Source organism: Tachyglossus aculeatus, chromosome 2 (genome assembly GCF_015852505.1).
Source record: "Tachyglossus aculeatus isolate mTacAcu1 chromosome 2, mTacAcu1.pri, whole genome shotgun sequence".
NCBI lineage: Eukaryota > Metazoa > Chordata > Mammalia > Monotremata > Tachyglossidae > Tachyglossus > Tachyglossus aculeatus.
This window is the reverse complement of record NC_052067.1, coordinates 98,725,730-98,738,581: the sequence shown is the minus strand read 5'-3', so window position 1 is coordinate 98,738,581 and position 12,852 is coordinate 98,725,730. Positions and strand designations below refer to the sequence as shown.

Sequence of the window (12,852 nt, the reverse complement as noted above, 5' to 3'; positions counted from 1 at the left end):
AAGGGTTGGGATATGCAGATTTCTTTCTGCAATAGCTTTCCTAATCACAGAAAGCCTCAGGGGCTTTGCTGGCAGATTGGTTTGTGAACTGCTTTCACATCTGGTATTGTTACAACATTAAGAAAATTTGTCTGGGCCCGGCACTTGGGGAAGGTTATACCCATTCACTTATAATAATAATAAGAATTGTAATAACAATAACTGTGATATTTGTTAAGTGCTTACTATGTGCTAATATCTGGGGTAGACAAAAGGTAATCAGGTTGGTTACAATCCCTGTCCCACATGGGGCTCGCAATCTCAATCCCCATTTTACAGATGAGGTAATCAATCAATCAATATTGAGCGCTTACTGTGTGCAGAGCACTGTACTAAGCGCTTGGGAAGTACAAGTTGGCAACACATAGAGACAGTCCCTACCGACAGCGGGCTAACTGAGGCATATGCATTCATTCATTCAGTCGTATTTATTGAGCGCTTACCGAGTGCAGAGCACTGTATTAAGCCCTTGGGAGGGTACAATACAACAACAAACAGACACATTCCCTGCCCACAGTGAGCTCACAGTCTAGAGGTCAGAGAAGCGAAGGTACTTGACCAAGGTCACACAGCAGACACGTGTCAGCGAGTGCCCAGGAGGCCGAGCTCCCGTGGTGATGAGGTCTACAGCCTGCACTCTGCACACAGTAAGCGCTCAATAAATACGATTGATTGATTGATTGATTGCTCCCTAGACTGCCTGTGACTAGGCCAGCTGGCGAAACTGAAGGCTTCCCCCAATTTCTACAGCAGCTGGGACTGCAATCTTTTTCGGAACAGACAGCATCAGGGTGCGGGGGTTATTTTGGACATTGGGTTGGGTCTCACTTCCTTTCAGGAAGCCACACAATAGCTCTCGGTATTTAGGTGGAGTGAGAGGGCTCAAACACAAGAGACCGACATACTCTGTGGGCTCAGTGAGGGGGAAAAGACAGATACCTATGGTCGATCAATCACCCAATCAGTGGTATTTATTAAGCACTTACTCTGTGCAGAGCACTGTACTAAGGGCTACAGTACAATAGTGGAAAGAGCCCGGGCTTGGGAGTCAGGGGTCGTGGGTTCAAATCCCAGCTCCGCTAATTGTCAGCTGTGTGACTTTGGGCAAGTCACTTCACTTCTCTGGGCCTCAGTTCCCTCATCTGTAAAATGGGGATAAAGATTGTAAGCCCCCCGTGGGACAACCTGATCACTTTGTAACCTCCCCAGCGCTTAGAACAGTGCTTTGCGCATAGTAAGCGCTTAATAAATGCTATTATTATTATTATTACTTCTCTGTGCCTCATTTACCTCATTTGGGGACTAAGGCTGGGAGCCCCTAGTGCTTAGGTCATGGATTCAAATCCCGGTTCAGCCACTTATCAGCTGTGTGACTTTGGGCAAGTCACTTAACTTCTCTGTGCCTCAATTCCCTCACCTGTAAAATGGGGATTAAGACTGTGAGCCCCACGTGGGACAACCTGATCACCTTGTATCCCCCCAGTGCTTAGAACAGAGCTTTGCACATGGTAAGCGCTTAACAAATACCATTATTATTATTATTATTATTATTATTATTATTATTATCGTTATTATTATTATTACTACCTGGCACATAGTAAACACCTAACAAATAGGGAGCTAGTTAGGAGTTTCCAGTTGACACTCCATCAGCTCCTTTTGCTGTCTTCCTTCTAGCAGCGTGGCGTAGTGAATAGTCAGAAGGGAGTCAGAAGGTCATGGGTTCTAATCCCTGCTCTGCCACTTTTCCGCTGTGTGACCTTGTTCAAGTCACTTCACTTCTCTGGCCCTCAGTTACCTCATCTGGAAAATGGGGATTGAGACTCTGAGCCCCTCATGGGGCAGGGATTGTGTCCAATTCAATTTGCTTGTATCCACCCCAGCACTTAGAACAGTGTTGGCACATAGTAAGTAATTAACAAATACGATTATTGTTATTATTAATAATAAACTAACACTATTCCTAAGGTCGCCTAATGGCCCTCGACTTTGCATCCAGAAGGCCATGGGCTCAGTCCCTGTCAGCATGTTGAAGGAGACAGCAGCGTGGCTTAGTGGAAATCAATCAATCAATTAATCGTATTTATTGAGCGCTTACTGTGTGCAGAGCACTGTACCAAGTGCTTGGGAAGTGCAAGTTGGCAATATATAGAGACAGTACCCACCCAACAATGGGCTCACAGTCTAAAAGGGGGAGACAGAGAACACAACCAAACATACTAACAAAATAAAATAAATAGAGTAGATATGTGCAAGTAAAATAAATAAATAGAGTAATAAATATAGAGCCCGGGCTTGGGAGTCAGAGGTTATGGGTTCGAATCCCGCTCCACCACTTGTCAGCTGTGTGACTTTGGGCCAGTCACTTCACTTCTCTGGGCCTTAGTTACCGCATCTGTAAAATGGGGATTAAGACTGTGAGCCCGCCGTGGGACAACCTGATCACCTTGTAAACCCCCCAGAGCTTAGAACAGTGCTTCGCACATAGTAAGCGCTTAACAAATACCATCATCATCATAATTATTATAGCAGCAAGGCAGGTAGCAGGTTTCTCACCAAAAGCCCCAACTCACTGTCAATGGGCAAGAGTTGGGATCAAGTTGGTTTGGATTCCAAGTCAAGGATAAACAAAACACCTCCAGATGGTGCAAGGGATAAGCGTTTATTGGTTACCAATACTAGTCTAAGTAGATAAATAATAATAATGATGGCATTTATTAAGCTCTTACTATGTGCAAAGCACTGTTCTAAGTGCTGGGGAGGTTACAAAGTGATCAGGTTGTCCCACAGGAGGCTCACAGTCTTAATCCCCATTTTCCAGATGAGGTAACTGAGGCCCGGAGAAGTGAAGTGACTTGCCCAAAGTCACACAGCTGACAATTGGTGGAGTCGGGATTTGAACCCATGACCTCCGACTCCAAAGCCCGCGCTCTTTCCATTGAGCCACGCTGGCTGCTTCTCCAATAATCAATGATCAGATGATCAGATAAATGATCTGACCAATTTATCTGACCAATGATCAGATAAGTGATCAGAGCAGTACCTAAATTGAGTTTCCTAAAGCTAGCATTTAGTCCAATGTAGCCGCAAGCAACTATACCATTTTTCAATTTAGCTGAAGCAGTGTGACTTAGTATAAAAAGCCCGGGCTTGGGACTCAGAGGATGTGGGTTCTAATCCCAGCTCTGCCACCTGTCTGCTGTGTGGCCTTGGGCAAGCTGCTTAGCTTCTCTGTGCCTCAGTCCCCTCATCTGTAAAATGGGGATTAAGACTGTGAGCCCCACGTGGGGCAACCTGATTACCTTGTATCTACCCTAATAATGATTGAATTTTTGTTAAGCACTTACTATGTGCCAGGCACTGTACTAAGCACTGGGGTGGATACAAGCAAATCGCTTTGGACACAGTCCTGGCCCATGTGGGGCTCACGGTCTCAATCTCCATTTTACAGATGAGATAACTGAGGCCCAGAGAAGGGAAGTGACTGGCCCAAGGTCACACAGCAGACAAGCGATGGAGCTGGGATTAGAACTCATGACCTTCTAACTCCCAGGCCCTTGCTCTGTCTACAATTCATTCAATAGCATTTATTGAGCGCTTACTGTGTGCAGAGCACCGTACTAAGCGCTTGGGAAGTACAAGTTGGCAACATATAGAGACAGTCGCTACCTAACAGCAGGCTCACAGTCTAGAAGGGGGAGACAGACAACAAAACAAAACATATTAACAAAATAAAATAAATAGAATAAATATGTACAAGTAAAATAAATAAATAAATATGTACAAACATATATACATATATACATATACATATATATATATATACACAATTCCATACTGCTTCTCCACTACAGCTTCTCTAGCCCTCTAGAGAAGCGCGTAGTTTAAGTGGAAAGAGCATGAGCTTGGGAGTCAGAGGTTGTGGGTTCTAATCCTGACTCCGCCACTTGTCAGTTGTGTGACTTTGGGCAAGTCACTTCACTTCTCCGTGCCTCAGTTACCTCATCTGTAAAATGGGGATGAAGACTGTGAGCCCCACGTGGGACCACCTGATAAACTTGTATCTATCACAGTGCTTAGAACAGTGCTTGACACCTAGATTTACAGATACCATTATTATTGGGGAAGCAGCATGGCTCGGTGGAAAGAGCCCGGGCTTTGGAGTCAGAGGTCAGGGGTTCAAATCCCGGAACTGCCAATTGTCAGCTGTGTGACTTTGGGCAAGTCACTTAACTTCTCTGTGCCTCAGTTACCTCATCTGTAAAATGGGGATTAAGACTGTGAACCCCCCATGGGACAACCTGATCACCTTGTAACCTCCCCAGCACTTAGAACAGTGCTTTGCACATAGTAAGCGCTTAATAAATGCCATCATTATTATTATTATTATTACTTAAACCGTGAGCCCCAAGTAGGTCAGTGACTGTTTCCAGCCTGATTAGCTTGTATCTACCCCAGTGCTTAGAATAGTGCATGACACTTAAGTGCACTTACCAAGTATAAAATTGAATTGACTTTGGAATTCACTTCAAATTTAATTATTATTGAAGAGTTAGAAATGTACTAAATGAATCTGCTTTTTTGTTAAGCAAATTTTGTCCCACTACTGTTAGAAAATAATGAAAATAATGAAAACCAAAACAAATAAGACTTTACAATAACATACACACTTTCCGTTGTACATACACCTGCTGTTACACATAGCCAGATGTTTGTATATTAATATATATTTGCAGGTCAAGTTGGGGTTTTTTTATGGTATCTGTTATGGTTCCTATGTGCTAGGCACTGTACTAAGAACCGGGGTAGAGACTGTGAGCCCGTTGTTGGGTCGGGACTGTCTCTATATGTTGCCGATTTATACTTCCCAAGCGCTTAGTACAGTGCTCTGCACACAGTAAGCTCTTAGTAAGTACAACTGAATGAATACAAGTTAACCAGGTTGGACACAGTCTCTGTCCCACTCAGGGCTCACAGTCTTAATTGCCATTTTACAGATGAGGTAACTATCAATAGAAGTTAAGGGAGTTGCCCAAGGTCACACAGCAGACAAATGGTGGAGCTGGGATTAGAATCCACGTCCTTCTCACTCCCAGGCCTGTGCTCTATCCAGTAGGCTATGCTGCTTCCCTAAACTTCTTCAAGTTCTCCTAAAATGGTGGTGGACTCATAAACGCTGGCAGAAAGGTAAAGTCCTGCATGCTGCATATACGTACATATGTGCACCCTCCATTTCTCTGGCACCATTCATTCATTCAGTCAGTCACATTTATTGAGCGCTTACTGTGTGCGGAGCACTGTACTAAGAGCTTGGGAGAGTACAATACAACAATAGACACATTCTCAGCCCACAACGAATTTACAGTCCAGATGGGGCTAGCTCTCTTCCTCCCTTCAAGGCCCTACTGAGAGCTCACCTCCTCCAGGAGGCCTTCCCAGACTGAGCCCCTTCCTTCCTCTCCCCCTCGCCCCCCTCTCCATCCCCCTCATCTTACCTCCTTCCCTTCCCCACAACACCTGTATATATGTATATATGTTTGTACATATTTATTACTCTATTTGTTTATTTATTTTACTTGTACATATCTATTCTATTTATTTTATTTTGTTAGTATGTTTGGTTTTGTTCCCTGTCTCCGCCTTTTAGACGGTGAGGGCCTGCCGACTCTGTTGTTTTGAACTCTCTCAAGTGCTCAGTACAGTGCTCTGCACACAGTAAGAGCACCATAAATACTGTGGATTGACTGATGAAGAAACTGAGGTCCTGCAGCAGATAAGTGGCAGAATGGGAATTAGACCTGATTCTCAGGCCGGTGTCCTTTCCACTAGTCCACACTGCTTCTGGAACACTTACAACACACCCTCTAGACTGTAAGCTCATTGTGGGCAGGGAATGTAACTGTTTATTGTTATACTGTACTCCCCTTAGTGCTTAGTACAGTGCTTTGCACACAGAAAGAGCTAAGTAAATATGACTGACAATGAATGAATGAACCCAGTTCGGCCAGAACACTTGTTTTCACTACATGTTTTGGCTAGGACGTTGGTAGCAATTGGGAAATATTTGTCCAGTAACACAAGCCTATTTGGAGGAAGGATATTCTGGTGCCCCATCAATCAATCAATCAATTGTATTTATTGAGCACTTACTGTGTGCAGAGCATTTTACTAAGTGCTTGGGAAGTACAAGTTGGCAACATATAGAGACGGTCCCTACCCAAGAGCGGGCTCATAGTCTAGAAGGGGGAGACAGAGAACAAAACAGAACATATCAACAAAATAAAATCAATAGAATAGTAAATATGTACAAGTAAAATAGAGTAATAAATCTGTACAAACATATATACAGGAGTTGTGGGGAGGGGAAGGAGGTAAGGCTGGGGGGATGGGGAGGGTGAGGAGGGGGAGAGGAAGGAAGGGGCTCAGTCTAGGAAGGCCTCCTGGAGGAGGTGAAGCTCTCAGTAGGGCTTTGAAGGGAGGAAGAGAGCTAGCTTGGCGGATGGGCAGAGGGAGGGCATTCCAGGCCGGGGGGGGCGGTGGGGGATGTGGGCCAGGGGTCAATGGCGGGACAGGCAAGAACAAGGCCCAGTGAGGAGGTTAGCAGCAGAGGAGCGGAGGGTGCGGGCTGGGCTGGAGAAGGAAGTAAGGGAGGTGAGGTAGGAGGGGGCAAGGTGATGGACAGCCTTGAAGCCCAGGGTGAGGAGTTTTTGCCTGATGCGTAGGTTGACAGGCAACCACTGGAGATTTTTGAGGAGGGGAGTGACATGCCCAGAGCGTTTCTGCACAAAGATGATCCGGGCAGCAGCGTGAAGTATAGATTGAAGTGGGGAGAGGCAGGAGGATGGGAGATCAGAGAGGAGGCTGATGCAGTAATCCAGTCAGGATAGGATGAGAGATTGAACCAGCAAAAGTGTTCTTTGCAAGAGTTGGAAGTAATGCTTTGGCTACACTTACTAGTATTAATATTAATAATAATATTTGTTACAAGATAATCAAGTCAGACACGGTCCCTGTCCCTCGCAAGGCTCACAATCTCAATAGAAGGGAGACCTGGTATTGATTCATTTTACGGATGAGATAACTGAGGCCTAGAGAAGTTAAGTGACTTGCCCAGGGTCACACAGCAGGCATGTGGCAGAGCCGGGATCAGAACTCAGATAGAGAAGCAGCATGGCTCAATGTAAAGAGCATAGGCTGGGAGTCAGATGTCATGGGTTCAAATCCCAGCTCTGCCAATTGTCAGCTGTGTGACTTTGGGCAAGTCATTTCACTCCTCTGGGCCTCAGTTCCCTCATCTGTAAAATGGGGATGAAGACTGTGAGCCCCACGTGGGACAACCTGATCACCTTGTATCTTCCCCAGCACTTAGAACAGTGCTTTCCACATAGTAAGCGATTAACAAATGCCACTATTATTATTATTATTATTATTATTATTATTATTATTATTATTATTATTATTATTATTATTATTATCCTCTGACTCCAAGGCCTGTGCTCTTTCCACTAGGCCTCCCTGCTTCTCTGTTATAGCTTCTCAGAGTAAGAGATACAGTTCCGTAGCCGTAAGCATTCAAGAAATACTATGGATTAAGTGACACATTTAGAGCCACACCTCACGAGAAGAAATTGGAGAACATCCAGAGAACGTCAACACATTATAAAAACATTAGGACATAAGACTATGTTGTGCTAGGCCCATGATACATAATAATAATAATAATAATAATAATAATGGCATTTGTTAAGCGCTTGCTGTGTGCCAAGCACTGTTCTAAGTGCCAACCAACTGAATGACTCTGTCTCCAGCAGCAGCAGTGCCAAGCCCCTTGGGAGAACCATATGACAGTTGCCCTCTGGACACCCATCCTCGTGGTAATTAGTAATAATAATAATATAATAATATAATTAATAACTGAGGTATTTGTTAAGTGCTTACTATATGCCAGGCACTGTACTAAGCACTGAGGTAGATATAGGCAAGCAGCAGCATGCTCAGCAGGGAAGCAGCATGGCTCAGTGGAAAGAGCCCGGGCTTTGGAGTCAGAGGTCATGGGTTCAAATCCCAGCTCTGCCAATTGGTCAGCTATGTGACTTCGGGCAAGTCACTTAACTTCTCTGGGCCTCAGTTACCTCATCTGTAAAATGGGGATTAAGACTGTGAGCCCCCCGTGGGACAACCCGATCATCTTGTAACCTCCCCAGTGCTTAGAACAGTGCTTTGCACATAGTAAGTGCTTAATAAATGCCATTATTATTATTATTATTACAAGATAATCGGATGGATCACAGTCCCTCGTTCCATGTGGGGCTCCCGGTTTCTATCCCCATTTTACAGATGAGGTAACAGGTGCAGAGGAGTGAAGTCACTTGCCCAAGGTCACAGCAGACAAGTGGCGGATCCAGGATTAGAACCCAGGTCCATCTGACTCCCAGGGCCGCGCTCTATCCACCAGGCCACGCTGCTCCCAAACTAGGCCACGCTGGGATGGACTATCCAGTGCCCCTAATTTTCCTTTTAGTAACCCAGTTTAGACCCATGCATAACCATCTCATGACTCGTTGCTCTTTTCAGCGGCGAGCCCAATCAATAGTATTTTTTGAGCACTTATTGTGTGCCGAGCACTGTACTGAACACTTGGGAGAGTACAGTAGTGTTAGTAGATATGATCCCTGCCCACAGGGAGTTTAGTCTACTGGAGGAGCATACAAACTCCCTGTGAATCTCCCACGCTTCCCAAAACAAGAATCTAGGCTGCTTGGCCTAGTAGAACAAGCCCTGATCTGGGAGACAGAAGACCTAAATTCTCATTCTGATTCTGCCACTTGCCTGCTGGGCGACCTTGAGCAAGCCATTTAACTTCTCTATGCCTCAGTTTGCTCATCTGTATAATGGGGATTAATAATAATAGTAATAATAATAATAATAATGGCATTTGTTAAGTGCTTACTATGTGCCAAACACTGTTCTACGCACAGGGGGGATACAAGGTAATCAGGTTGGACACAATTCATGTCCCACATGGGGCTCATAGTCTTAATCCCCATTTTCCAGATGAGGTAACTGAGGCCCAGAGAAGTGAAGTGACTCGCCCAAAGTCACACAGCTGACAAGTGGCAGAGCCGGGATTAGAACCCACGATCTCTGACTCCCAAGCCTGGGCTCTTTTCACTAAGCCACGCTTTTTCTCTAGGATTAAATATTTCTACATAGACAGTGAGCCCCATGAGGGACAGGGACTTTGCTTGTCTGGATTATCTTGTATCTACCCCAGTGCATGGCACATAGGTAAGTAGTTAACAAATATTACACATCATTGTTACTGCATTCATTCAATTGTATTTATTGAGCGCTTTCCTGTGTGCAAAGCACTGTAGTAAACACTTCAGCGTTTACCTGACAAAAGGTTTAAGAAGCAGAATGCTATTAATAATAATAATAATGGCATTTATTAAGCCCTTACTATGTGCAAAGCTCTGGGGAGGTTACAAGGTGATCAGGTTGTCCCACAAGGGGCTCACAGTCTTAATCCCCATTTTACAGATGGCACAGAAAAGTTAAGTGACTTGCCCAAAGTCACACAGCTGACAAGCGGCGGAGCCGGGATTTGAACCCATGACCCCCGACTCCAAAGCCCGTGCTCTTTCCCCTGAGCCACACAGCTTCTCAATGATGTTAAGAGAAGCAGCGTGGCAAGAGAAGCAGTGTGGCCTAGTGGATAGAGTATGGACTTGGGAGTCAGAAGGACCTGGATTCTAATCCTGGCTCTGCCACATGTTTGCTGTTTGACCCTGGGCAAATAACTTCACTTCTCTGAGCCTCAGTTACCTCATCTGTAAAATGGGGATTAAGACTGTGAGCCCCAAGTGGGACATGGACTGTGTCCAACCTAGTTGGGAGAGTGCAGTAGAGTTAGCATTGGATGGTACACCCTAACCATGAAGATGTTAGAGGTCCAGGAGAACCCCGATCATACTACCCTTCCAAGCTTCTTTAGGCTCCTTTTTTTTCATTTTGTTCTGGTTTTTTCTTTGTTTGGTTTGGTTTCATGGTACTTGTTAAGCACTTACCAAGAGCCAGGCACTGTACTAAGAGCTGGGGTAGATAGAAGCTAATCATCATCAATCATCAATCGTATTTATTGAGTGCTTACTGTGTGCAGAGCACTGTACTAAGCACTTATAAATGTTGGTATTTGTTAAGTGCTTAGTTTGTGTCAAGCACTGTTCTAAGCACTGGAATAGATACAAGGTAATCAGGTTGTCCCATGTAGGGCTCACAGTCTTCATCCCCATTTTACAGATGAGGTAACTGAGGCACAGAGAAGTTAAGTGACTTGCCCAAAGTCACACAGCTGAGAAGTGGCAGAGCCGGGATTAGAACCCACGACTTCTGACTCCCAAGCCCGGGCTCTTTCCTCTGAGCCATGCTGTTCCCAGCTCTGCCACTTGTCAGCTGTGTGACTTTGGGCATCATCAGTCAGGTTATACACAGTGTCTGCCCCATATGGGGCTCACAGTCTTAATCCCATTTACAGATGAGGTAACTGAGGCACAGAGAAGTGAAGCGAGTTGCCCAAGGTCACACAGCAGACAAAGTGATGGAGTCGGGATTAGAACCCAGGTCCTCTGACTCCCAAGCCTGTGCTCAATCCATTAGGCCACCCTGCTTCTCTACTGGAGTCGGTCCTGAGTTGGATGGGCCCTGGGGTTGACTCAGAATGGCGTTTCTAATGTTTTTAGGAGGAAAAAAAGTCTCAAGAACCCTTCACTTGAGCCCTTCGCTATGAGAAGCGGCATGACATAGTGGAAAGAGCACAGGCCTGGGGTTCAGAAGGTCCTGGGTTCTTATCCCAGTTCCTCCATTTATCTGCTGTGTGAACTTGGGCAAGTCACTTCACTTCTCTCAGCTGTGTGACTTTGGGCAAGTCACTTCACTTCTCTGTGCCTCAGTTCCCTCACCTGTAAAATGGGGATTAAGACTGTGAATCCCCACGTGGGATAACCTGATCACCTTGTAACCTCCCCAGCGCTTAGAACAGTGCTTTGCATATAGTAAGCGCTTAATAAATGCCATTATTATTATTATTATTATTCAGTTCCCTCATCTGTAAAATGGGGATTGAGACTGTGGGCCCCCCGTGGGACAGAGACTGCATCCAACGGTTTGCTTGGATGGGACTGTGGCCGTATGTTTTCTCATCTTGTTCTGTTTCTGTCCAGACTTCCAGACACATTAGCCAGGCTGGATCTGAAAGGCAACAGGATCCGGGACATCGGTGAGCAGGAAACGAAGGAGTTGAAGCAGCTCCATGTTCTCAATCTCCGGAACAACAAGCTCTCCGCCTTAGACCTCCGAGTGCTGGAGAGCCTACCTCGCCTCCGGCACCTGTACCTGGACGGAAACCCTTGGAATTGTACTTGCGACCTTCTCCGGGCCAGGAAGCTGCTGACGGCCCGGGGTACGGATGTCAGAGGAGGGCAGTGCACGGTCCCCGCTGAGAGCCAGGGGGAAAACTGGATGTCCTCAAAGAAGATGACGCGGCAATGCGAAAGCCATTTCCACCCGCCTGAAAAAGCCAGAGAGATAAGGAAGAAGGCTAAAAGCGAAGACCAAATGAGCACGGATGATGATTATTACGATTATGAACTAGATTACGAATGAACCCAGGGTGAAACTTCTGGTTGCTATTTTTGGTTTCCTCAGCTCCACGGACACGCAGTACTACTCTACAACAGGACAGCGGATCGTCCGTTTTGTTACGAGAAACTTGCGCGTTCGGTTTTTGTGGAAGGGACAGGGAGGTGGGTGGCTGAGGTTGTGGGGTGAGAAGTCAGGAAGAGGATTTGGAAGTATGTAATGTCTTTTTTTAACCCATTTGGCTGTTTTATACCGAATCTTCCTCTGCTATACTGTTATATTGTACTCTCCCAAGCGCTTAGTACAGTGTTCTGCTCACAGTAAGCGCTCAATTAAGATGATTGATTGATTGTAATAATAAAGCAACCACTGCAAGATGTGGAAAATGAGGTTCACGTGTTCAGTGGGACTGTCAGTTAATGCTACCAAGCCTGGAGAATAATAATAATAACTGTGGTATCAGTTAAGAACTTACTATGTACCAAGCACTGGGGTGGATATGAGAAAATTGTGTTGGACACAGTCCCACATAGACCTCACAGTCTCAAACCCCATTTTACAGTTGAGATAACTCTGTGCCTCAGAGAAGTGAAGTGACTTGCCCAAGGCCACACAGCAGACAAGTGGCGGAGCCAGGAATAAAACCCATGACCTTCTGACTCCCAAGCCCGTGCTCTATCCATGATGCCATGTTTTGTCTTATGCTGCCGAGTCGTGTCCGACCCATGGAGACGTCATAGACACATCTTTCCCAGGACGCCCCACTTCCATCTGCAACCGTTCTGGTAGTGGACCCACAGAGTTTCCTCGGTTAAAAATGCAAAAGTGGTTTACCGTTGCCTTCTTCCAAGCAGTAAACTTGATCCTCCGCCCTCGACTCTCTCCCATGACGCCGCTGCCCAGCACAGGTGAGTTTTGACTTGTAGCAGATCGCCTTCCACTCAAACTGGGTGCAAACCTGAGAGGAGATAAGAGGGTTTAGGCTGGAGGAAATCCAGGCTGGGTCTCCTGGTCACAGTACACAGTATGAAGATCCATTTTTTCTAATCTGATTGGCGCCACAGGATTCACAGTCACACAGCTGACAGTTGGCGGAGCTGGGATTTGAACCCATGACCTCTGACTCCCAAGCCCCCGCTCTTTCCATTGAGCCACACTGCTTCTCTATGGGGT

The 12,852-nt window shown here is 45.7% G+C and overlaps 1 protein-coding gene across 1 annotated transcript in view; it reads left to right on the top strand.

The window, feature by feature from the left end:
* Positions 1–11,735, top strand: part of LOC119942006 (nephrocan-like) — a 35,470-nt gene extending 23,735 nt beyond the window's left edge. The window contains exon 3 of the mRNA XM_038762649.1: positions 11,262–11,735. Coding sequence (XP_038618577.1) covers positions 11,262–11,703 — 442 coding nt within the window. The 3' untranslated portion in view covers positions 11,704–11,735. The remainder of the gene's footprint in view (positions 1–11,261) is intronic.
* The last annotated feature ends 1,117 nt before the right edge of the window (positions 11,736–12,852 follow it).